General features: G+C 40.0%; 1 protein-coding gene and 1 long non-coding RNA gene across 20 annotated transcripts in view; one reads left to right on the plus strand and one right to left on the minus strand.

The window, feature by feature from the left end:
- The window catches only part of CASK (calcium/calmodulin dependent serine protein kinase), a 358,135-nt gene that overhangs the window by 16,281 nt on the left and 315,705 nt on the right, over positions 1 to 26,149 (minus strand). For 9 of the 19 annotated variants that reach the window (XM_045471860.1, XM_045471852.1, XM_045471851.1 and 6 more), the window contains 6 exons: positions 22,354 to 22,439; positions 20,926 to 20,994; positions 18,124 to 18,192; positions 16,660 to 16,695; positions 14,815 to 15,011; positions 5,731 to 5,846 (listed from right to left, as the gene is read on the minus strand). In XM_045471860.1, the coding sequence (XP_045327816.1) occupies positions 5,731 to 5,846; positions 14,815 to 15,011; positions 16,660 to 16,695; positions 18,124 to 18,192; positions 20,926 to 20,994; positions 22,354 to 22,439 (573 nt within the window). The remainder of the gene's footprint in view (positions 1 to 5,730; positions 5,847 to 14,814; positions 15,012 to 16,659; positions 16,696 to 18,123; positions 18,193 to 20,925; positions 20,995 to 22,353; positions 22,440 to 26,149) is intronic. The other 10 variants (XM_045471861.1, XM_045471862.1, XM_045471867.1 and 7 more) reach the window with 3 other exon arrangements.
- Positions 342 to 2,471, plus strand: LOC123594878. Its single transcript, XR_006710920.1, has 3 exons — positions 342 to 486; positions 606 to 706; positions 2,215 to 2,471. It is a non-coding gene; the product is annotated as an uncharacterized LOC123594878 (long non-coding RNA).

Genomic DNA, 26,149 nt, shown 5'->3' on the forward strand with positions numbered 1-26,149 from the left:
CTTCCCAGTAGCAAAGTACCTTAAAATGCAAAATAGGATACTCTGGAATGCAACAGATCAGAAACAAACGAACAAAAGTATCATTCCCAAACTACTAAAAAAAAAAAGGAAGAAAGAAAGAAAGAAAGAAAGAAAGAAAGAAAGAAAGAAAGAAAAGAAATACAATGTGTTAAAATAAGGGTTAGTGCATGTTAATGGGTATCTGTGCATTTGTTTGCTTTTGATAGCTTGATTCCATAAAGGTTGACTCAAAAGTCTTTAATTCAGCTAAACACCAAGAAGTGCTTTCTGTGTCTAGAATGGCAGACTCCCCAAATGAAAACAAACACGAGGTTCTGTGCGTGCTGGAGCTGGCTAGTCATGCTTCAGTGGTGACGGAGTGTCAGAGTTGCAAAAATAAAAGCAGGAGTGCTTACGGCATTGCTTTTTATACCCACAGCCCTCGGAGTGATGTTTCCATCAAGAAAAAGGATGCTTATGAAAGAGGTACATCAACAAGCGGATATATATTTTAATACCGAAAAATAATCAAGCATCTCATGAAAGGGCAAGATGATGATGGCACAGGCTTTCTAAATGGTATCCGCATCCCTTTCCTTCCACAGAGCCCTAACTGCAATCCTACCCACTTAAGACTGGTCAATTTTTAAGAAACATGTAAGAATGAGTTAGATATGAACAATAGACAGCACAAACAAATGAACAGGTATGTTACACGTCAATATCTTAACCACACGTGAGTATCATGAAAAGGTTACTCTGGTCGAAATGAAATCACCACATGGTCATAGGATTGAGAAACAATAAAAGAGAATATTTAAAAATAAGACATACAAAGAATATAAGGAGAACAGTTAAAGACTGAACTTTTAAAAAGTTTTATGTTGTTTGCAGATTTAAAAAAAAGGGACTTAATGAAAGGAAACCGTCAAAAACAAAGAGGCATAGTCACTCAACAGGTTACTTACATGCACAGAGGCCATTGGGAGTAAGACAGCATGAAAAATGTACAGGGGTCATTGAAATATGGCTTTTAATATATTAGTAAAATAAAAGTATAATATGCACAAAAGAAACTTTACCATGCAATATTCTAAACACGAGGCAAATAAATCACATTAAGAAACAAACTCATTTTAATAAAAATTCAACAATATCCTTATATAAAAGCCAGTGGGTTTTATATATGCATGGAAATCTTGTCTAGGAATAGGTACATGTTCTTTGAGGAGTGTACATGTGGAAGCCTTTTGCTCTTCATTTTGTACCTCCCTGTACTGTTTTTGCAATTTCTCATCACAGGTGCCTATTATTTTTATTAAAAAAAAACCTCAACAGGGCAGTGAGATGATGGGCCACTTTTTGTTGTCTTAAGAGTTCTCTGTATCCAAGAGAAAATGTCATAGTTTTAAAAACTGTTCAACTACTAATTTGTGGTCCGAGGCAAAATTTAAACACACCTATGAATGGTATTGTAGGAACCCTCTGGGTTCATGTGTACATATGTAAATAGCGTATCTGAGAATATTGAAATACCATTGCTTAGGGCTCTAATAGTTAAAAAACAACAACAACAACAGCAACGAATTAATAAGGACTTTTTTCCCCTCATGTTTACATTAGTAACTTGATCTTCAAACTGATTTTGGAAGTCCTAGGGCTGAGGAATCTCAGTGCCTCAAGAGTATACTTCTAGCAGCCTGACAATGCTTTTTGCATCAAATTTATGTGGCTAAAAATCTTTTATGCATTGCAGAAAATGTTATTTGCTGTAAATACTACACACGATATAATCAAATCTATTCCCAAGGCTTCAGAAATACTGTCTGGCATAGTTTGCTCCTATTATCCTGACTTCCTGGTAAGCTACTCAATATTCATGCCTCTTTTATGTGTTTAGGTAAGTATTTCCAGTTGAATCTTTTCCATAAATAAGCCTTTAGCATCGATTCCTGGCCTCATTTGGAAAAACTACAAGCATATTCATATATGGCAAAAACCTCCGATTAGAAAAGACCTTGCAGGCTGGTAGCACTGGGCCGGGCACCTAATTCATCTGGGTGCGTGAGCCTGGGCCAGGGCCAGGGCCAGGTACAAGAATGGAGCAAAGGGATGATGGGTCCTAGAGATTAATTCTAGTATCATCGTTCCATCGGTTCTAGATACTGACAAAGTTCCCATCTTTCTTTTGATCACACATATAAACAAATTCAGAATTTGGTGAGAACGTCTGGCCTGCCATCAACATATGCAGAATTCTCAAAGATTTGAAGCTGGAAACAAGACATATGGCCCTTATTTGAATTCACTGAGGACTATGGGAAGACTCCCCACCCCAACCCAGCTGTATTTTACAATCAACTTCTGAAAAAGCCAGAAAAATCCTTCAGAAATATAGTTTGATTTGTGGCTCATGACCCCATTTGGCTAGCTCTTGGCATTAAAGAATATGTTTCAAAGTTGTCAAAGCATCTGCCATACTGGCTGAGTGCAATGGTATTTCTTTCTCTTTTTCACATCAATTCCTTATATAGGCGATGCTGCATATTAGGATGGCCTTTCATCATGGCTAAAAGCAGAATAGTTGATAAAATACTTGACTTCCCTTTCCTGACAATTTCATCTCTTGCCAAGTAAAGGTACCACTAAGTAAATGGTTCTTCTGGACTTTGTAATGGAGAAAATGGAAGGGTTGCTCGGTGAAGGGGAAGAAACCTGAAGAGGTGGTGGCAGAAAGGCCTTGCTAGACAGCACGCTTCAGAAAGTCCCAAGAAAAAAGCTGCACATCTTCTCCAGAGCAGAAAAACCCAGAGGGGAGCTCATGAGGGGTGATTTGGGGCAGGGGGTGGGGATCCCAGCAATAACATTTTGACTAGACAATCACAAACACACCTAAACACAAGTTCTACCAGAAAACCTGAGCAGCTCTACAAGGACCTCATAAGAAATTCAGACTTTCCATCAAAGGGTATGAAAAGACAGTCCCAAACTCAGTGACAAATACTGACATGTAGAAGGGATCATGAACATGACAAGGAAACTCTGAGGCTCAGAAGACCACTGCTTGGGAAAATGCTGAAGGGAACAAAAGAGTGGGGGAAGTTCTCAATTTCCCTTACTTCTAAATCTATAAGAACTTAGGTCTGTGGTTTTGCACAGGAGGTTGTAATGTCCAAAGATGACAGAGAAAAAGCCATTGTATTCCATCCCTATGAGGCTCTTGCCTTCTCTTGTCAGGCCCAATGAGGAAAGAAACGTAGAGCCCCTGAATTTCAGGTTTAGAAAGGATATCCTTCACTGACTAACCCAATTCCCTCATTTCGAGCCCCCCCTCCCCCCCCCAGGAGCCAAGGGATTTTCCCACCATGCAGGTGTGCTAAGTCAGGTTGCCTGTTAGCTTACAAGTGCATTTGCGGGACCACCGAGGACCACCTGCAATGAAATCAGACAGAGCGGGGACAGTGGAAGATCAGTCATACCTGTGGTTGAAGAATGGAAAAAGTGAACTGAAGAAGGGGCACCTGGGTGGCTTAGTCAGTTTCATGTCCGACTCTTTTGACTTTGACTCTGGTCATGATCTCATGGATTGTGGGTTTGAGCCCTGTGTTAGGCTCTGCACTGACAGCGCGGAGCCTGCTTGGGATTCTTTCTCTCTGCCCCTCCCCTGCTCGTGCTCTCTCACAGAATAAATAAACTTAAAAACAAACAAAAAAACCACTGGCCACCAGACTGGGTGCCGATTTCTCTGACAAAATTCTTAAGTGAACGATTCAACAGATTCTTCGTCAGAATTTAGACATTCTAGTTTTTCAATCCAGGGGCTTGTTATCTTCCCTCAGCTGAATTAAAGAATGTTGGCATATTGAATACTCATGTCTATATGCCCTCCATTAGTACAGTATAAAGCTTGTGATGAATTAACAGCCTTAATCAGCCATTTCTTTGCTTTTCTAGGCTCAAATTATAATGCCATCTAGATCTATACATCATTTAAAATTATTATAAAAACGACAAGGTTTTGTATATATGTGTATGTATACACACACACACACGCACGCGCACACACACACACACACAAAATGTCAACACATCTTGTGAGCTTGTTAGAAGCTGATGGAAATAGGGGCACCTGGGAGGCTCAGTTGGCTAGGCATCCAACTCTTGGTTTTGGCTGAGATCATGATCTCATGGTCGGTGACTTCAAGCCCCACGGTGGGCTCAGCACTGCTGGTGTAGAGCCTGCTTGGGATTTTCTTTCTCTCTCTCTCTTTCTCTCCCCCCCCCCCGCCCCTCCCTGCTCTCTCTCTCTCTCAAAAGAAATAAACTTAAAAAAAAAAAAACTCAAAAAAAGCTGATGGAAGTAAAGAGGACTTGGCAGTAACCACTGATATTTTAAATGACATTCTGCTGATACTACAGTGAACTTCTTCAAATAGTACTACTGCAGTTATCGACAATCAACAGTTGCTAAATTGTGTTAGTCTGCTTTAAATATTTCTTCCCTTCATAAAACAAAAAAGCCATTACTGGACTGGTGCTCCAGCATGGTAAATAATCAGAAATGATATATTTTATTGGACTTAAAAATGGAGGACAATTGTGGCCAACGTGAAAGGAATGAGTTCCCATTTAACGGAACCATTTGAAATGTACCCATGTGGCCACTCACATTCCTTACATGTTAGGCAGTGTTTCAAAATGCTTACTTTTACTTGCTGATTAAGAAATGAACAATTCAGCGTTTGCAAATAATTTTTCCTGGTGGATGCTAACAACATGTTATAACATTTTACAGACAGAAATGTATTTCCTATTTGGCTGAAACCTTATACTGTCCAACTGGGTATGCAACATTGCGTTTGATTTTTTTTTTTTTTTTGGCCACATGTATGATTTTTGGAGTTATTTCTGAAACCTTGGGAACTAATCTAATGCCAACATCGGGGCTTGCAATGCCTCAGAACAAGTTCCTTATAAAAGGAGTCCTATTAAGAAGGCACTGAAAGTAAGTAAATCTCACTCTTGTATATCATCATGCATTTTCTTTAGCTTAACTTACATTCTGTGAAGCTTCTGGGAATTCTACGGCAATGACAGATCATGTTTTTTTGGTATTCATTTCAGTTTTTAGCAAACAAGGGAATGTTTTGACTTAGGCCGAACGCAAGTTTTCATAGAGACAAACAGGACAAAGGGAAGGCCAAGATAATGCTCTTGGCCTTTTACGAGCCAGGGAGTAACTGTGGGGGAAGAAGACTAGTCACAGAGACTGACCAAACCGAGTTAGTATCCAATAGCATTTGTGCTGTTTCCAACCAATCACCCGGCCATCCGTGGCACAGCTCTGGTAAGGGCACATTTTTGCCACAGGGCCACGTCCAAAGGCCAGAGAGGAGCCAGGAGGGAGGATATTTGCTCAAGATCTATCTCAGCAAGGAGGCAAGAATCCTGGTGACTTGGCAAACACTCGGGCTCTCATTTCTCAGGGGAGGACTTAATGTACTGGCTTCTTTTAGTTCCCGAGGATACTATTACCAAATAGCATTTTCTTCCTGTAAAGTAGAGCTCTGTAAAATATCTGGCAAATAACCAACAGACTAATTGCAGGTAGAGCTTTCTTAATGTTGTGTAAGCTGATGGAGATCTCATCTGGTGGAATTTTGGGGCAGAGAACTCTGAAGACTGAAGTGAGATCTAACCAGCCTCTGTAACAGTCGCACGTTTCCCTACCTGCATTGTGCTTTGCCAAGTATTTATCTTTGTACTGCTTCTTTTTCTTGCCGAACCAGGTACAGCTGGCCTGCTGCTCCTGTTTGGTTTTCTCCATGGCGATGCAAGCGACTCGCCTAGTGCACAGAGACGGAAAACAAACAAACAAATAACTACTGTAAAGTTTCATGTTGATAAAAGAAAAATCATCCATTTGAAGACTTTATACAAACCTGCATGAACATACCGCTCACAAACTTAAAAAATTTTTCTTTAATGTCTATTTATTTTTGAGAGAAAAAGAAAACAGAATCTGAAGAACGCTAGACACTGACAGCCTGATGTGGGGCTCGAACTCATGAACTGTGAGATCATGACCTGAGCCAAAGTTAGATGCTTAACCAACTAAGTCACTCAGGTGCCCCATTGCTCATAAACTTTTCAAGATAAAGGTTGCTTTTTGGCTTTCGCAATTTCATAGAGAGGTTTTAAAAACACAGGCTTGGGGTACCTGGGCGGCTCAGTTGGGTTGGGTGTCCAGCTCTTGGTTTTGGCTCAGGTTACGATCTCACCGATTGCGCGATCAAGCTCCGCATCAGGCTCCTGAGTGTAGAGCCTGCCTGGGATTCTCTCCCTCCCTCTCTCTCAAAAAAAATAAATAAAAACAGAGGTTTCTAATAAAATGACATCACATTCCTTGAGCATACTCAAGGAATAACGCAGATGAGCAGCTGATAACGCAGATGAGCAACCTAAACACATGGCTGTGACATCTGGTGGAACGAGCATGGAATTTTGAGCTGAGGCAGGTCTGGTTGGAATCTTGGCTCTATCACTCATTACCTTTTATCAATTTAGGGTCAGGTGCTTTTCTGGAAAATTTGCATGTATCAACTCATTTAACCTTTCTAACAACGCACGAAATTGTGCCAACCCTTTACAGATGAGGGGATCAAAGGGCTGAGAGGTTAAGTAATTTGCCCCAGATCACACAGCTTAGTAAGTGGGAGAGTGAGTTCAGTCTGGTACCAGAGCCTAGGTCTCGAGCAGTACATTTTATTGGCAAGTTTCTTAGCCTCTTAGGATACCTGTTGTAAAGGATAAGAACAAAAAATGTAAGTAATGCCCCAGCACAGTGGTACACACAGTAGATGCTTAATAAATGGTACTATTACTACACGGTGATTCTAGGCTAAGAAAAAAATACTAATGAAATCCACAGAATTACATTCAGAGGGCGCCTGGGTGGCCCAGTTGGTTAAGCACTCAACTCTTGATTTTGGCTCAGGTCATGATCTCACGGTTTATGGGATTGAGCCCTGTGTTGGGCTCCATGCTGACAGCAGGGAGCCTGATTGGAATTCTCTCTCTGCCCCTCCCCTGCTCATGCATGGTCTCTCTCAAAATAAAAGAAAGAAAGAATTACAATCAGAAAATTTTAATTTTGTTCTTTGTGATTATAGTGTTCAGCACAAATGTTGTTAAAAAGTTGCTCTCTTAGGTTTAGTCTAAGCAAATATTTGCCCTTCAGGATATCGCCACAGATGGTTTTGCTTAACGATTTTGCTTCTTTCACAGGGGTCCCCTGAGTGAGCCCACATAAGAAGAATCCAGGGGCGCCTGGTTGGCTCAGTCGGTGGAGTGTCTGACTCTTGATCTCAGGGTTGTGAATTCGAGCCCTGCGTTGGGTGTAGAGATTTACTTAAAATCTTAAAAAAAAATCACTAAAAAAAAAAAAAAAAAAAAAAAAAAAAAGAATCCAAAATCACCATCAGAATAAGTGATTTTCCAATGAGGTTGTACTGATTTACACTCCTACCAGCGGTGTGTGAGAGCTCCTGTTGTTCTACTTCCTTGTGAACACTTGGTATTATCAGTATTTAACTTTAGCCACCACAGTAGGCAAGTAATGCAATAACGCTGTGCTTTGAGTTTGCATTTCACTGATTATTGAGATTGAGCACTTTTTCATGTTTATTGGGTACTGGATTTCCTCTTCTGTAACGTGTATAAGTCTTTTGACCATTTTTCTTTCCAGTTGTCTTTTTCTCATTGATTTGTAGGAATTTCTTATATGGTCTGGATATTATACCTCTGTTAGTTATATGTGTTGCAGACACCTTCGTCCATTTTGTGGCTTGCCTGTTCACTCTTCCTATGATATCTTATGAATATAACGTAGATTTACTTTAGTCAAATTTAGCCATCTTTTCCTTTATGGAAAGTATTTTAACCCCTCCTTATCCCTGAAGATATTCTTCAGTATTACTTTGTCAGAGGTTTATAGTTTTCTTTTTCATATTTTGGCCTTTAATACACTGGAGCTGATTTTTGTGTATGGTATAAAATTAGGAGCCTGATTTCTTTCTTGTCTTTTTCCCTAATGGATACTCAATTGTTCCAGCATGACTTATGGAAAAAACTATCCATTCCTCACTAGTGACTATTTATGTGTGGGAGTGTTTTGGGGATTCTCTTCCATTGGGTCTATTTGAGCATCTCTATGCCCTTACCTTATTATCTCAATGTTTTATAAGTGTTGGTATCAGATGGAGCAAGGCCTTTCTCCTTATTCTTCTAGAAGAATATCTTGGCTATTCCTGATTCTGTGCATTTCCATGAAAAACTTAAGATTAGCTTGCCAATTTCAAAATGGTTGAGATTGCATGGAATCAGTGAATTGATCTGGGAGGAATAGACATCTTTACAACACTGAGTCTTCTAGTCCATGAACAAAGTATATCTCTCCATCTGTTTAAGAATTCTTTAATGTCTCAGGGTACCTGGGTGGTTCAGTCAGTTAAATGTCCGACTCTTGGTTTCAGCTCAGGTCATGATTTCATGGTTCGTGGGTTTGAGCCCTTACATCGGGATCTGTGCTGATGGCACAGAGCCTGCTTGGGATTCTGTCTCTCCTCTCTGCCCCTCACCCGCTTGTGCGCGCTCTCTCTCTCTCTAAATAAACTTAAAAAAAAAAAAAGAATTCTTTAATGTCTGAATAAATGTTATAATTCATCCTGTGTCTTGAACATCTTTGTTATATTTGCTCCTAGGTTGTTGATAAAAAAAAAAAAAAAAAGATGGGGGTGCCTGGGTGGCTCAGTTGGTTAAGCATCCAACTTCAGCTAAGGTCATCATCTCACGGCTCATGAGTTCGAGCCCCGTGTCAGGCTCTTGCTGACAGCTCACAGCCTGGAGCCTGCTTTGGATTCTGTGTCTCCCTCTCTCTCTGCCCTTCCCCTGTTCATGCTCTCTCTCTGAAAATAAACAAACATTAAAAAAATTTTGTAATTTAAAAACTTTTCAAATATACACAAGAGTAGAGAATAATGAACCCCAAATACCTACAACCCAGCTTTAACATTTATTAACTCCTGGCTTGTGTTATTTACAACCTACCCACCCTAAGATTATTTTGAAACAAATCCAAGTTTGTATCATTTCCTCTTTAAATATTCTTAAATTCCTTTTAAATCTACAGGTTTAAATCTACTTTTCTGTCCTTCTCTCCTTTTCTGTCTTGCTATTTATTTGTTCCAGAAACTTGTTTGTCCTGTAGTTTCAAAGTCTGGATTTTTTTGGATTTTATCCCTGTGGTGTCTTCGGTAAGTCCCTCTCTCTTTCACATTTTCTGCAACTAGGTAATTAGATCTAGAGGTCTGATCAAATTTAACTTCTATTTTTTATCAAGAACACTTCATAATATTAAGGGTGATGCAGGTTATGTTATACACGGCATGTAAAAAAAATTATTTTCTCTGTTACTGGTAAATAGAAATAAATTGATTTTGTATATTGATTTTATACCAAACATCTTGCTGACCTCACATATTAATTCTAATGGTTTATCTACAGATTCCTTTGAATTTCTACACACAGAATTGTATCACCTGCAATACTTTTTTCCTTTCTAATACTGTTTGCTGTAGGTTTATTGTAGATGCTCTCATCAGGTTAAGGAAGTTCCCTTCAATTCAGTTTGTGAGAGTTTTAATCTTAAGTGGATATAAAATTTTACCAAATGCTTTTTCTGCATCTACTGATATGACCATGTGGATTTTCTTTAGTCTGTTAATACACTGAATCAGTTTGATTGGTTTTCAAATGTTGAACCAGCTGTGCATCCCCAGTACAGACTCCACTGGGTCGAGATGTATTATCCTTATTATTGTGTTGCTGGATTCAGTTTGCTAATATTGTGCTGAGGACTTTTATATCTATGTTCATGAGGGAGTGTTGCCTGTAGTTTTCTTGAATCACCGTTTGTGAATTTTGGTATCAGGGTAATGCTGGCATCATGAAATGAGTTGGGAGCTGTGCTATCTTCTTGAAAAGACTGTCCTCCATGTCTTTTATTCTCTCTTGTTCCGTGAGGGTTTTATTTTTATTTGTTTTTGGTTAGGAGAAGGACATTTGGTTAGGAGAAGGACATTTCTTTAAAAACAAAATTTATTTTTGAGAGACCGTATGCACCTGAGTGGGGGAGGGGCAGAGAGAGAGAGAGAGAGAGAGAGAATATGAATGAATCCCAAGCAGGCTCCGTACTATCAGCAAGGAGCCTGACAAACTCACAAACCTTGAGATCATGACCTGAACTGTCGTCGGATGCTCAACTGACTGAGCCACCCAGGCGCCCCGGGAGAAGGACATTTATTGGGAAATACTGTGAACTCTCAGCAACAGCATTGAAGTCAATCTCTACATATTACCTAAGTGGCATATAGAGGAGGCTGAGGAAGCCTTTGCTCTGGGGATTCTTCCAGTACAAGCTGATATGTGCCATGGCCATAACTATAGCTTCTGTGAGGCACAGGATCTTTGGAAGCATAAACAGAACTGAGGGAGTTTTGGCTGGTTATGTTACAGTGTATTGAGTCTCTTATAATCGGTGTTTTTAAGCTTAAAGAATAAAAGTAAAAAGTTCCCAGTAAAAATTTGTGGTGTGGCTCTGTGTGACTTAACGAGAGAATGAAACTGCTTGTCACCAGCCACTCAGGAAATGAATGCTCTTTCCTTTAGCTCAGTAAGTGCAGTAAAACCATGTCAGGATTTAGATCAACCTGGAGGGAAGTTTCAAATACACACTTCACATTTTATTGCTGACTTGGATGAGGGTCTAGGAGGCAAGGGGAGCGATGACACATTAGGGGACTCAAAATATATCAAAGGGCTTGACTGATGTGCCCTGTCAAGCAAGATGAGATTTAACAAGGATAAATAAGGCAAGGCGTCTGGGTCCAAAAAAACCTGATCTCTCATCTACAGGCTGTGAAAAAGGTCACTTGGTAGGAACACATGGGAACAAAGATTCTGGGTCTGGCTGATGGTGTTGTTTCAAATCTTTCTCAGTGATACTGCATGTCCACCGACGTTCTCCGTATTAATTTGGTTTTCCAGGTCTCAAGGCACCTCTTGCCCAGTGGGCCTCGTCCTCCTCATCCCTGCTAGGATCCCTTTCTCCCTCGACAGTTTTTGCAACTTCATTGAGTTTGTGTTTTTCATAATAAACCAGACATACTTACAGTGTACAATTTCATCAGTGTTGACATATGCAGACATCCCATGAAACCTTCGTTACCATCCAGATCACGGACATTTTCTTCATCTCTGGAATCCTTCCCTCTCACCTCTGGATCCCCAAGCAACGACTGTCACTATAGATTAGTTTTGCCTTTTCTAGAATTTTATATGAATAGAATCATACAGTATGTTGTCTCTCTTTTTTTTTTTTTTTTGCCTGGATTTGAGTTTTATCCATATTGTTGTATCAATAGTTCGTTCCTTTTTTATGGCTTAATAGCATCCTGTTGTATGGCTATGCTGTCCCTTGTTCGTCCATTTATCTGTTGATGAAAACTTGAAATTTTAGCCCTCTGATAGGCGTGTGGCCACTGAGGTTTTGTTACTGCCTTGTTCTTGGAAGTTCCTTTTTGGTTCTTTTTCAAATCTGCCATGCCATTAAACAACTTTCCTGGTCTCTGAAGTTATTTTTCAAGCTTATTACTGATTTAAAAATATATGCACAGTTGTGCAGACTGTTGTTTAAAAACCTTGTCTCCTGGGGCGCCTGGGGGGCTCAGTGGGTTAAGTGTCTGGCTCTTGGTTTCAGCTCAGGTCACGATCTCACAGTTTGTGAGTTCAAGCCCCATATTGGGCTCTGTGCTGATAGCGTGGAGCCTACTTGGGATTCTTGCTCTCTCACTCTCTCTGCTCCTCCCTCTCTCTCTCTCAAAATAAAAAAAAAACTTAAAAAACCACCTTGTCTCCTAACTCCAATATATAGAGTGGGTCTGCGTTTGTTTCTGCCATTTCAGTAGGGTCTCTGTTCGGTCTGTGAGGCAGGTCTGGTTTCCTTGTGTACCCGTGGCTTTTTTGTTTTGACTTGTTGGTCACTGCCCTAGTAAAAGTCTATGTGGGGGGTGAGGAAGAGCTCTAGGATGAGGCCTAGGGTAAAGTCTTCTCCTTCAGAGACTTTATGTTTGTAACAGATATATGAAAGTAGTATTAGTACAGGAGAAGCCTCACATCACATGTAAGGCTGCAGTTCCCCCGGCTGACCCAGGCTGTGTGGACCTGGGTACAAAGCTATTCAAGGTGGACCAGTGGCCACAGTTTTTTCAGGGGAACTTTGTTTTCCTTTTATTTGTGTCTTTTGCTTTGCTCAGTGACAAGGTAGCCTTGTCTACAGTCCCCAACTGTGGAAGGGCACTAAGGGCACACTTATCTTAACCTTTTAACCTGAGGGTGTAGCCTCTGTAGTCCTAACAATGGCGGACAGGTCCCCTAACAGAGTCCCCTATTTGTACAGGCCTTAGGTCTTAACCTTGGTTCTCCGGCAGAGAAGTTTTCAGTAATAGATGTGTCCCGTTGGCAAAATGGGCCCATTGGGTGCTCTAATTTTTTTCACTCCAATTGCTTTCATACAAAAGCTGGTCACTGAGTTCCCCAATACCTTTTTGGCTACTTAATGCTTTTAAGGTAATTTTCAAAAGCACGTTTTCTGCAGCCCTTTTCATTTTTTTCCAGCAGGAAGACTGATTCAGATAACCTAGTCCCCCATCCCAAGGAAACAGGGAGCAAATCTGCTTTTCCATGTTTCTCAGGAGTCCTACAGAGGACTCGGAGCTCTAGGTATCAGGGAAACAGAATTTCTACAGATGATCTGACCAAGGAGAGGAGGTCTGGAGTCTACAGAATTCTTTTCAACAAATGCTCAAAATATATGGCAGCATTCAAGAAAACATCCTGTGGGGCACCCGGGTGGTTCAGTTGGTTAAGCGTCTGACTCTTGATTTCGGCTCAGGTCACGATCTCACAGTGAGTGAGTTTGAGCCCCACATCAGGCTCCCGCCCTTCCCCTGGTCGCAGGTGTGCGTTCTCTCTCCCTCTCTCTCAAAATAAACAAACTCAAAAAAAAAAAAAAAAAAAAAAAAGAACACATTTTGTAAAATGTAAGTATCACTAATCCCATAATAACATCATCATCAAAGTGACTTAGAAATCATTTTTGTGGGGCGCCTGGGTGGCGCAGTCGGTTAAGCGTCCGACTTCAGCCAGGTCACGATCTCGCGGTCCGTGAGTTCGAGCCCTGCGTCGGGCTCTGGGCTGATGGCTCAGAGCCTGGAGCCTGTTTCCGATTCTGTGTCTCCCTCTCTCTCTGCCCCTCCCCCGTTCATGCTCTGTCTCTCTCTGTCCCAAAAATAAATAAACGTTGAAAAAAAAAATTAAAAAAAAAAAAAAGAAATCATTTTTGTCCTGCTAATGCTTAAGCTGTTTCTTGAAGATCAGACAGAAAGGCAATGCCAGATGGAAGGCTGCTACTTCCTCTACCTGGGCCCATGAGTCCTTGTATAAAATGATGGCATCTGAAGCTCTTATCAGCTCCGACATTCTAAACGTAAGAATATTTTTGGGGACACAGGATAGCCGGCAGAGGCAATCACGAAAAGGAAATTCACTGAGAAATCCCTCTAACTTGTGAGAAAAATGGGTGAGGAAACAATGATCAATGTCTGTGGACTCAATGCCCCTGGTTTCTTTTAGCTAGGTTCAAGTATTTTGGGATGAACTGTCCCCATGGCGAATGGGTGCTGTATTTCTGGTCGCGTGAAATAAAAGTAAGATATGAAGTCATCTCGTCACTAGATTTCTCATATATTGTCAAAGTTCTGACAAAGGTAAAATCTCCAGCGTCTTTCAAAACAGAGTTCAAGTTAAGCAAACTGTAACAACAGCAGAAATAGATTTTACCAAAATATATAGTAATCTGTGACTCCTTGGCTGTCAGTTAAAGATGGTGTGGAAAAGGTGTCTGACTTTAACCTGTTTTCACAGCTTAAACTTCCTCATAAAATGTGTGTTTTTAAAGATGTGGCGAGGTAAAGAATGAAGTTTTCAAACAAAGCTGCCTTTTTCTCCTAACGGTATAACCCATATTACCTTCAAATACCCTGAGCAGCACTAAATCGTGGCCCTTGAGTTTTTTGCTGGTGGGAGGGTGGAATGAGCGAGCATGTGGAGGGGTGAGGAGAGGGTTTGTTTTAAAACAAAACCCAAAACACAGATCTGAAAGGATGGAAGCAGCATGTGGGAGGTGGGGGGCTATGTTAAGGGACCACGGCCTGACCAGGACCCATGTGAACCAAGGCTAGCCGCTCAACCTCCCTCTAGACCCTCCTCCTCTCCTTTGTTTCACATAAAAGACCTGGCTCGGTAAGCAGGAACTTACTAGATGCTGACGATTTAGAATCCTTGGATGACTGGGGCGCCTGGGTGGCTCAGTCGATTGGGCATCTGACTTCGGCTCAGATCATGATCCCACAGCTCGTGAATTCAAGCCCTGCGTCAGGCTCTGTGCTGACAGCTCAGAGCCTGGAGCCTGCTTCGGATTCTGTGTCTCCCTGTCTGCCTCTTCCCCACTCGTACTCTCTCTCTCTCTCTCTCTCTCAAAAATAAACATACATTAAAAAATACATAGAATTCTTGGATGACTAACCTGAGTTTTGATTGGCTAGGAAAGCAAACAGGTTTGATCCAATAAAACAATATAAAGTTGAAAAGCGGATGGTCAGGGCTCTGTTTTTATTATAAAACCAAACCACATACCATTCCTGAAGTTCAGGAGAAGGAATGAGACCTGCGGTTCCATTTTTGGAGTTTTCCAGTTTACCCTGCCACCAGTTGTGATCATCCTTACTAATAATCTGGATAATGTCGCCAACTCTGAATCGAATGCCAGCTTCTTTGCAGGGGATGAGGTCATCCTTGGCTGGATCATATTCAAATTGTGCTCTTACATAGATCTATAAAACAGGAGTTTGTAAGAAAGGCTGCCATGGTGATGTGGGAGCAAACAGCTCTAACCTAATAACCACACACCAACACTTACAATACAAACAGGACATTAGATGGTGAAGCCAAATGATGCATGGAAAATAGGACACAAAACTGCTACCGCTAGAGACAATGTACTACCTTGGATGTGTGCAGGTTCAAGTCTTGGCGGTATTTGTTTGGAGGGAGCACCGTAACTTACTTGTTTAATAAAAATGAAGACTTAGTTTCTGCTTTTACTGTAACAGAATGGGCCTATAATTATAGAGAAGTACGCTTACCATTTTTAAATCCGCATATATTCAGCTCATGTGGTGGGCAAGTTGTCATGATCACGTGGCAGCCTTTACGCCACATACACAAGCACTCAGGGTGGGTTCTAACCCGAAAGCAGCACGTGATACAAAGCTAGCAAGCGCTGTGTAAACCATGCCGAGTGGTTTGACAGCTGGTGGTGTGTCCACACACTGCTGACAGACTTCAGTGTGATCAAAACTATTTTAAAGCATTAAAAACACAGCGTTATTAACTTTTTCAGAAGGATTGGGGCTCTATAGTTGTATTTTACTTGTCTTAGAGAAGAAAAATGACTTTGAATCCTGACTTTGCCACTTGAAGTCAGCACAGAGCTGCACGATCTGCATAGTTCAAGGCTCTGGGTTTTAGGGAATGTAAATGTAACTAGTAAATATTATACAAGGGGACAGATTAGCACACGAGGGGTTATACGGCAGCGTTTTATGAACTGCCGTATTTCTAAAATGCTTTAAAAGAAGGTGCTACGTATATAATTCAGTCTTAGGAATAAACTGGGGCGGGGGGGGGGGCGGATTCTATCAGGTGCTAATTTATGCAGACCTTAACTCCCAATCAGGTTATTTTTTAACACCAAATTCCAAGAAGATTCCCCGAAAAATTCTCTCTCTTGAAATTAAATTTGAATATTAATGTTTAAGTCACTGTAAAACCAACCTGAAGGCTTTGGAACTGTTGTGTGATTACTGTGCTCAAGTTTTCTTTTCAGAAAGCCAGCCTATAAAATTGGTCTCTGCATGGGCACCCGAGAGCCGTACTCCTGAAGTACGTACTCGCTTACGTAGCACTTCACTTTTCCCGCGTGGACCAACACAGGCACATTGGGGTGGAAAGCCAGGACGCTTACGTCCTCGTTTTTCATTGTAAGTGGCTTTTAGAAATAAACGTGCAAATACAGATTTAGAAAAGGTTTCTTGGAATTTCAGAGAATTCCTGCTTAAACGTGTTTATCAGCACATACGTTTCAGTTACTCTCAGAATTCTACAAGTTTTGTGACCTTTGAATTTTTTTTTTTCCCACTCCAGAGGCAGGCCCAAAAGACCCCCAAAGGCTGAATTCTTAGCCATCAACACAAATTTATCAGGTTGAAGTTACAATAACCGTCACAGCTACAAAGAGGTGAGGAAAAAATCTTTATAGAAAATTAGTCATATGTAATGTGTTAAAATGAAATGGTACAAGCTCTCAATGCTTAAATGTTATGGTCCAAAATGCAGACATTATGGGATGGAAAGGGTTAATAAAAGATTGGCTATTAGCAGCTCAGTTTAGAGAAATTTCTATAGAGGATATCTATTCACCTGTCGTCCTTTTGGTTGGGTAGTTGATGGCAAGTCCTGTAGAATAAAGCCAACCCAGGAGAAAAATTTTCATTTACTTTTCAAGAGTACAAGGTAATTTGTGTGTTCTGTTACAATATGGTTAAAAAAATGAGCTAGATTTCAGTTGTAAAGAGATCATATACATTATTCCATTTCTCAGAAATGTTGAGTTATCAAAAAAAAATCAAACCCAGGCCATTTAGCAGCAAGCTGAAGAAAGCAGGTAAGTTTAAGCAAGAGAGAAAATGTGTTCTTAAGAAACAACTCAGCATCTTCAACACAAAAGCCACTGCGAGTGAAATAGCCCTATTAAAAACAAAAACAAAACCCCAAACTAAAAAAGAGCTGATGCCCTTTTCGACTTAGTCACTGCAATCAGATTTTGAAAAATTCAATGGCTATATGGATTTTCACCATCTTTAAAGTATTACATGTAAACTATTATAAATGAATTCCTTTGGTAGCCTATTTCGAAGTTAAAAATAAAGGTTGTAGGAAATTTTCTCCCATAATTTCTCTTACTGACATCATTCCATTAAGAGGATCTCTAAATCGTTTAAAATTTTATCTGATTAAAAACAGTCGATGTGTTTTTAAAGGGCACGTTAAGAGGAAAGAAGCGATACTGCTGCATTTGTGAAACTCTCGACAAATTTCAACAGCAATATCAGCAACGTAAAGATTTTGTTACCCCGAAATACCACATACTTGCACCTTAAGTGCTTCCATTTAAATAAGTGAAAAACAATTCATATTGCAAAATGAATCGTTCTGAAAAAATGGTAAAATTCTAAGTTCAAGTCAAAAGATCAAGTAGTTTGTGTTAAAGATGTGATAACAGCGTGGCTTAAGTGCAGTTTGAAGCCAGTTCCTTTTGCTTTTCATATCCAGGCAAGGCTTATAATTCACAAAAATATGTGCACGTACCACAATAACAGAGGGCACACCAATTCATAACGTAGATAGCGGAAACTAAAACATGTTGCTGATATCACTCAGAATAGACAACTACAAAGCCCGAGAATACCCACATGCCTACTCTGCAAAATCCTTACGTTTCTTCATCTTTCTCCAATTAAAAAAAAAAAAAAACATTTAGAAATTTCAACAAATTGCCACTTATATCCTTTGCGTAAGTCCGAGCAAAGTCATAAATGCTAGTGGGGTGACACAGAAATATTTTGAGAATGACCAAGGCAGTCTTGAGCTCCAGTTCTTAAAATTTAACTAGTGAAAGGGTTTTTTTTTTTTTTTTTTTTTTTTTTTTTTTCACGAGAAGAAAATGTGGAAAAGGCTTTCCGGGGGTAAACTGCATTGTAGCTGTAGTAGCCTTGTATATCGGCAGAAGACAATATTTCCACTGAACACATGTAGCTAGAACACTCAAGGCAGGTGGCACCAACAAAATTGTCACACTTTGCTGTGTGGAGCTAGAGTTCTTACCGAAACAGAATTGTTAGTGCTGCTATGACCATTAGCTGGGGACTGTCTGGAAGTGGAGGGGGAATCTCTCTGAAATAAGACACAAGGTTCATTAACACAGAACACCAGCACAGAAACAGAGATATTCACATCAACAGTTACAACCACAGTCTGACAACCGTTTCCTCTGAGGTTTTAGCTGCAAAGGTGCTATGCTGACTTACGTGCATGGTTTCACGGAAGTCTGACAAAATTTTTGCAGTCTGAAGATTCACATATTGTAAGTAATGGCCACGTCCTTTATTAAGAATTTCTTTCCTGTCTCCAACATTCTATGCAACCTTGGCTTACTTTAAAGTGAGACCCGGAAGAGTGAATTGGTATTAAAATCCTATCAGGTACTGTGAAATGACAAATATCACTAGAAACTTATTGTGCTGAAGATCCCAACTGCCTAATTTTTGTCGAAAATTAGGCTTGAAAAGCATGTAATAGTTTTTAGGTACCTCGGTGTCAAAATTTACTGAATGACTCATTTGAAGTGAAACAAATCTAAAAAAAATAAACCAAAAGACTTCTCATGTCGTAATCACCTTGGAGTCCTTCTAGGACAGAAATTACTAATAAGGGTAAAAGATAGACATACACCAGAGAAGAAACGTTTATTCTTTAGATCATTTTAGCAGATTGATTAAAACAATAACCTTGAGCCTCTAAAAATATTATACTTCTGGCAAAGGTCTCCGGAGGCACAGCCACTCTCCCTAGATTGACAGTCCTCAGTCACACTCTCTATACTGTGTGGCACACTCACAATCCTTTCTGGGCTCCATTCCCTTATTTTCCAAATCAGCTTTAATGATAATGAGGAGAGGAAGGAAATATGTATTTTGACATTTTTGGTTTAGTAGAGTTCTTTGAAACCTTTGAGATGGACGTGTCTGCTCAAAAGACATTTGTTTTTTTCTAGAAGATCTAAAGAAAACTTCTGGAACTTGTTAGCTCTTTAAATAATGGGCTCCCTTAGAGGAGTATTCTCAAATCTTCATGAGCAGATTGATTTCTAGGTCCACTCCCAGAGACTTAAGTCACTGGGGCCAGGGTGAGGGCAGTGGTGTCCTCTTTTGCCAAGGAGGGTACAACGATGTGGGTGGCCAGAGAGCCCTTCTTTGGGAAGTATTGCCCTAGCTGGGAAGAGTCCAACCATAGGTTTGAGTTCTGCCAGAGAACAGGAGGGTCAAACAGGTTGGGGTTAAGGCTAGGAGGGTGATATCATTTTTTCTACTATTCGGAGGTAAAGGAGATAAGGGGGGAGGGCTCTTCTTACTCAAGCGTAGAATTTACACATGTAATAATACTAGTCCCATCCTAAAACCAGTTCTACCACTTAAAAACCGTAAGAGAAACTTATGTTATATTAATAACTAACAACATCCTCTGGTTAGTTAACTAAAAAGACAAGAAAAAAATCAATCATATTTACTAAATTTCTTCAATGATGAGAAATGGTATGAAGACCACCTGCGATTTTAGGATATTAAAACGCTGCACATAAAAAATGTGTGTGACATTCTCTCCTTCCCAGCAAGGTTTGTGTTCTAGGTAACCAATTGCAAAACCATGAATCCTGGAGCAGAAGAAGTTCTGCATTTTCTTTTGAGGCATAGTATTAATTGAAGTTCCATAAAAAGCCACCAAGAGGAGCTCAAAACCTGATGTAACAGAAACCCCAATTGTCATGGTTCACTAAAAATATACTGGGCAAAACTACAAATTCTTAGACATATCTTCAATAGGCTTAGAGAAAAAACATGAAGCCTCTGAGTTTGCTTGTGAAATTTACAGCATTGCTAAGAGCCTGGAAGAAGCCTTATAATTCTTCCCTCAGCTTTTCCTGAGGTCAAATTCAATTTTCTAGAGGAGTTCCAGTAAGTTACTTGTGAGTCCTAAAAAATTCACTGTGGGAAATGTGTACGCACATGGATGCATACACGCTTGGAAGATGCACACGGAAGAACAAGCTTCAGAAAATAATGCTCTGTGTGTATAATGCCTGAAGGATGATCCCTTTCATGCCAGTTTGTGTTTCCAAATACGAAAAGGATCGCTTTTGGAATCTCATTTAATAAGCAACAGAAAACTGAATAACATAGCTTGGAAAAGCTACAGTTTCTATAGGGTACACCTACCGTAAGAAAAAAACTTGGGGGCTGTATTACTCTAAAAAACTTACTTCCTTGTGAATCACACAATGTTCCATGTTTAAGCGATTGCACAGAAGGTTGCAAAAGCCTATACTCCCTCTAATAAAGCCAGTTACCAATTCGTCACGGACTTAACACCTATCTAGGGACTTGTCGCAATTATTTGAGCACCTTGATCTTAACAGAAATAGATCACTTCTTAGATTCTTGGAAAGAAGAACTATCTGTATGATTTCTTAATAAGGGAAGTGAATGTACTTCCTGGAAATATTATCACAATTATCTTTTTTTTTTTTTTTTTTTTTTTTCCTCAGAGACTCCATTTGTTCTTATTAAGCCTCATGTCATTATTTGTAGCTCCTCTCTATTTTGCTCCAGTTCCAGCCTGCAGAAAGTTCAAGTGCTGAGGAGTTCCCCATGGAAGCAGGGCTGAGTAGGTGAATGGAACCTACTCTGTTCCGTTATCTTTGTTGTAAAATTGGTGTGCAGTGATCAACAGCACAGGCAGAAACAATTTCCCAGAAAGCCAAAACATTCAGCCATCAGCAGACAGTTAGTTAAGAACCCAGAGGAGACAGGGGTGTGTGTGTGGGGGGTGGGGTTGCGCCAGAGCCATTACCTCACAGGACGATGACTGAGTGCGGTAACTTGGCACGATCTTGAAGGTGATACTCCCCCGCATTTCCCGCTGGAGGAAGAATAAAGGAGAGCTCTCTTAACAAACAAATGTTGCACATAAAGACAAGTGAGAAACCACTCGACTTGTGTGTGTTGTGTGTGGGGTAATTAATGCAAGCCAGCTGAGCACGCATGGGCCTAACATGAAATCGAAATCGAGTTATAAGGTAGGGGCTGCTCACAGGAATAGAAATTGTTCTTGGGAGACATCCCTGCAAAGTCAAGGCTGGCTGCCTTGTTCATGCAGGAGTGGTGGAAACAGACCTCGGGTGGTTACCTTTTTATAGGCACAAAGATGAAAACCTTTAAGTGCCTTTCAAAAGTGAACATGAATCGAGCCAGTCAAGAGAACAAGTAATTACATAAAAATGATATTTGGTCTTCTACATTATGATGGTGCTCCATTAAGTTTGCCGCTTCTTTCATAATTTTGGCCTTATTGTTTTTACTGTGGTGAGTCAGGGTGCTTCTAATAGATATTCATAACATGGGAGGCTGCTACAATTGTGGTAGGAAGATGGTCCCAGAACATCTGCCTCCACTCAGCAGGACAATGAACATAGGCCAGGGACTATCATCCTGCTTTTTTAATGCAAAGCCAATTGTGAACACAGATTTTGGATATGTACGGTAAAAAATAGCTTGGTCTACTATGTCTTTCCTTCCTTCTGTGCCGTGGAGAAATCTAATACAGCTGGCTATGACTCAGCTAAACAGGAACAAGGTTTCTGACATTGCTAATGTCAGCAGGATTGGGGTCAGTGAGAAACCAGTTCACAGATACGCACAAGTTGCTTGTCAGTCCTAAAAAATTCACTGTGGGAAATGTGTATGCACATTGATGCACACCTGCTTGGAAGATGCACATGGGAGAACACGCTTCAAAAAATAATACTCTAGCTGTGTGTATAATGACCGAAGGATGATACCCTTCATGCCAGGGGACTGGAAAGGTTATCTTTACAGGTCTGCTCAGTAAGAAACAGGAGATCAAGGATGAAACGAGAGCATTGAAGCCCACACTGCTAGATGGGCAAGATGTTTCCAAACTCTGGGACATGCAAACATTTTCTCAGTTGTCTAGCCCCCCACCCCCAATTTTTTTTAAAGTAGGCTCCATGCCCAGCGTGGATCAAGACCTGAGCTGAGATCAAGAGTCAGACACTCAATCGACTGAGCCACCTAGGCACCCCCTGCCCCCGCTCCGTTGTCAATTCTTATAAATGTTGTAGAAATTCAAGTCTACACAAATGATAGTATCAAAAATACTCTGATTACAAAAGAATACCCCTTATCTGTGTGTTAAAAAACAAGCTAACAAACTGAAAGTCAATCTTGGAAAAAGACAAAGAAACTTTCATTTACTCACAAGCATTTTTTGCAGCTGTTCCACTGTTTGATTAGCCACACTGATGCCATTAATCTCTCGAATTTCATCACCAACATGAAGTGTACCTAAAGAAAGGACACGAAACGTGAAATTAATATATATACATATTTTAACAACAAAATCCAAAGGCAGCAATGTAAGTAATTAAAAAAAATTAAGCTAAACACTGAAGGCCAATATTTCAGAAACAGGTACAGCTTTGGCTCACCCAAGTGTCATGTAGTGAACTCACCAAAACAGATACATTTACTTATAGAAGACACACTTTTGAAAGATGGCTGTGGAAATCTGCTGATTTCTGAGAGAGGCACTGCGTATAGTCGTTTAAAATGACAGTTTCTAGATCTAGCGTGTCTGGGTGCAAATCTCAGCCACATCACTTACTAGAGTTAAGACCTTAGGAGGGTTACCAAAACTTTCCATGTCTCGGTTTTCACATTTACAAAATGGAGATGAAAATAGTACCTATTTCATATGATTGTTTTGAGGATTAAATTAGCTTAATATGCACAGAAGGATTAGAAATGTTCTTGGCACACAGTAAGTACCATTTAAGTGTCCGTTATTAATTTCTACTATTATTATCTACCAAATACCATACAAAGAATTGTGATAATACCTGTACAACGCTAAGCTTATGGTAGACAAAACACAATCCTTTTATAATAATTTGGTAGGCATTTCAGGGTCCTGTAATACTTAAATTGGAAAAAGTGACCAAGAACCAATGCTTACAGTTATGTAAAATTTTACTTCCTTGTTTATAAATTGTGCACACGTTAACATGCTGACCTGACTTTATTACGAAAAGCTCACAGTGTCTTTTACAGGTACATACTAAAATGTCCATAAAGGGGGCGCCTGGGTGGCGCAGTCGGTTGAGCGTCCGACTTCAGCCAGGTCACGATCCCGCGGTCCGTGAGTTCGAGCCCCGCGTCGGGCTCTGGGCTGATGGCTCGGAGCCTGGAGCCTGTTTCCGATTCTGTGTCTCCCTCTCTCTCTGCCCCTCCCCCGTTCATGCTCTGTCTCTCTCTGTCCCAAAAATAAATAAACGTTGAAAAAAAAAATTTTAAAAATAAAATGTCCATAAAGAAAATAAGATGCCTGTAATTCGCCTCAAAATAATCCAGGGGAGTGGACAGTAGGGCAAGTATGGATGAAACCAGCGTGGCCATGAATTACCAGTAATTCTAGTGGGTTATGGGTACATGGGTGATCACTGCACTGTACTTTCTACTTTTCTCCACTTGAACTCACTGCACTGTTCTTTCTACTCATGTTTGAAAATTAACATAATAAAACAAAAATTTGGAGACTTTTGTTTCCAATGTGGCTGATTAGTCACTCGAAGAATTTCTCACAATGATCTCTCACCTAGGGTACACCTCTTCAAGTGTTACTGGTCTCACAACAGGAGTATAAATGCCTAAGAGCACTTCTTACTTCCATATCTACCATCAGCTCCACATAGAAACCTGTGAGCTGGATCCAGAGTGGTAGCAAACTGAGGGTGGAATGAAATAGCGGAAAGGGTGAATGACATAGCAGCAATGCCTGCTAGCTGGATTCTGAGCCTTCGGCCAACAGCAAGTTAGAGAAGCTGAGCCTAGGAATCTGTAGGGAGGCAAGACTCAGATCTGTGGTGCTCCATGGTAACTAGTAGAAGAGGGAACAAACTCTCTCTGGAGGAAAGTGTTCCCAGTTTAGGCCCACAGGACTTCCACTAATTGGAACAATGAGCTCACAATCAAAGACCACCAAACACACAATAAGGCAAACTACTATGTGAGTCATCAGAAACAGAAAAAACAGATTTATTTACGTTTTTTAAAATTTATTTTTGAGAAGGATATAAAGAGTAAGAGGGGGAGGGGCAGAGAGAGGAGACAGAATTCCAAGCAGCTCCACACTGTTAGCACAGAGCCTGATGTGGGGCTCAAACCCACGAACTGCGAGATCATGACCTGAGCTGAAATCAAGAGTTGGACGTTTATCCGACTGAGCCACCCAGGTTCCCCCAGAAAAAACAGATTTAAATCACAAGGGGAACAGATACTGGAATGATCAGATACAGAATGTAAAATGGCTACACATTAATAAAACTAAGTACAAATGACTAGTACTTCTAGAAAAGAAAAATATAACTGGTGATATAAACCAATGAATCGATGAGTTGAACACGAATTCAGATATGGCTGAAGAGAGTTTCAATGAACTGGAAGAAAAAACCAAATAAATTACCTAGAATGCAAGTCAGAGAAATAAGGAGATACAGAAAATAGGAAATAAGAAATAAAGAAAATAGGAAAAGAAAGAGATATGGAGGGAATGTCTAGCGCATGTCCAGTGGAGTTCAGAAGGAATATGGAGAATGGGGAAGAGGCAATATTTGAAGAAATAATGGTTGCAAACTTTCCTATCTGGCGAAAACATGATTATACAGATCCAGGAAGAATAATGTATCCCAAACAGGATAAATAAAAGAAATCCATGCTGGATGGTAGTGAAACTATAGAACATCTAAAGACAAAGACCTTAAAATAACCAGAGAAAGCAAGGACAATTCTAGTGACATCAGACTTTCCGATGTCAAACAATGGATGCCAAAATACAACAGAATGGTAACCATCGACCTAAAATTGTGTTCTCAACAAAAGTAATTTTCATGATTGGGTCTGAAATAAAATATTTACAGATAAATACCACCTGAGAGAGTTTATCAACAGGAGACTGGCACTAAAGGAACTTTTAAGGATGTGCTTTAGGAAGAAAGAAAATGTTCCCCAAAGATGGTCTGAGATTTAAGAAGGAATGGTGAATTTACACCTGAAACTAATATAACACTGCATGTTAAGTATACTGGAAATAAAATAAAAAAAAAATAGAAGGAATGGTGAGTAAATAAAATTATAAACATTTATGTAAATCCCCAAAAAATGGTCATATATTAATAGTAATTACAAATTTGTGAATTTAAAACAGGACAGAACTAAAATACTGGGCAAGAATATGTAAATCAGGAATACAATCAAATTTAGTGTTCGAATGTCTTTGTATTCTTTGGGAATGGGATTAAGATACTGTTTCACTTCAGTATATTTAATGTTAAATATGTATGATAAAATTTCAAGGTAACCACCTAAAAAATAGAAATAGAATGCTGAAATTCTAAACTACCAGGGGGAAAAAAGGGAACAAAAAATGAACAGAAAACCAATTACAAAATGGAATAAATATAAATAAAAAAGCAAGATGACAGAAGTCACAATAAATATCAATGGACTAATGCCCATTAAAAGATGGTGATCACCAAAGTACATTAAAAAATGAACAACTTAGCTTAAAAAATGTTTGCAAGAGACACACTGATGCATACAAGCAGAGAATGGTTGGAAATAAAAGCATGGAAGAAGACGTGCTAGCAAATACTAAAATAAAACTGGAATAAGTGTATTACTATTAGATAAACAGGTTTTAGCAGTTTTAATGTTAACTTATTTGGAAAGACAGAGTGAGAGTGGGGGTGGGCAGAGAGAGAGAGGGAAAGAGAGTATCCCAAGCAGGCTCCACACTCAGTGGGGAACCTGATGTGGGGCTGGATCTCATGACGGTGAGATCGTGACCTGAGCCAAAATCAAGAGTCAGACGTTCGACCAACTGAGCCACGTAGGTGCCCCTTAATAAATAGGTTTTAAATAGAAAGTATTAAGAATAGAAATGGTTACCAGATATTTCCATGCACCTAATAAGACAGCTTTAAATAACGCCAAAATTG

This window comes from Leopardus geoffroyi, chromosome X (genome assembly GCF_018350155.1).
Source record: "Leopardus geoffroyi isolate Oge1 chromosome X, O.geoffroyi_Oge1_pat1.0, whole genome shotgun sequence".
In the NCBI taxonomy this organism is placed as follows: Eukaryota; Metazoa; Chordata; class Mammalia; order Carnivora; family Felidae; genus Leopardus; species Leopardus geoffroyi.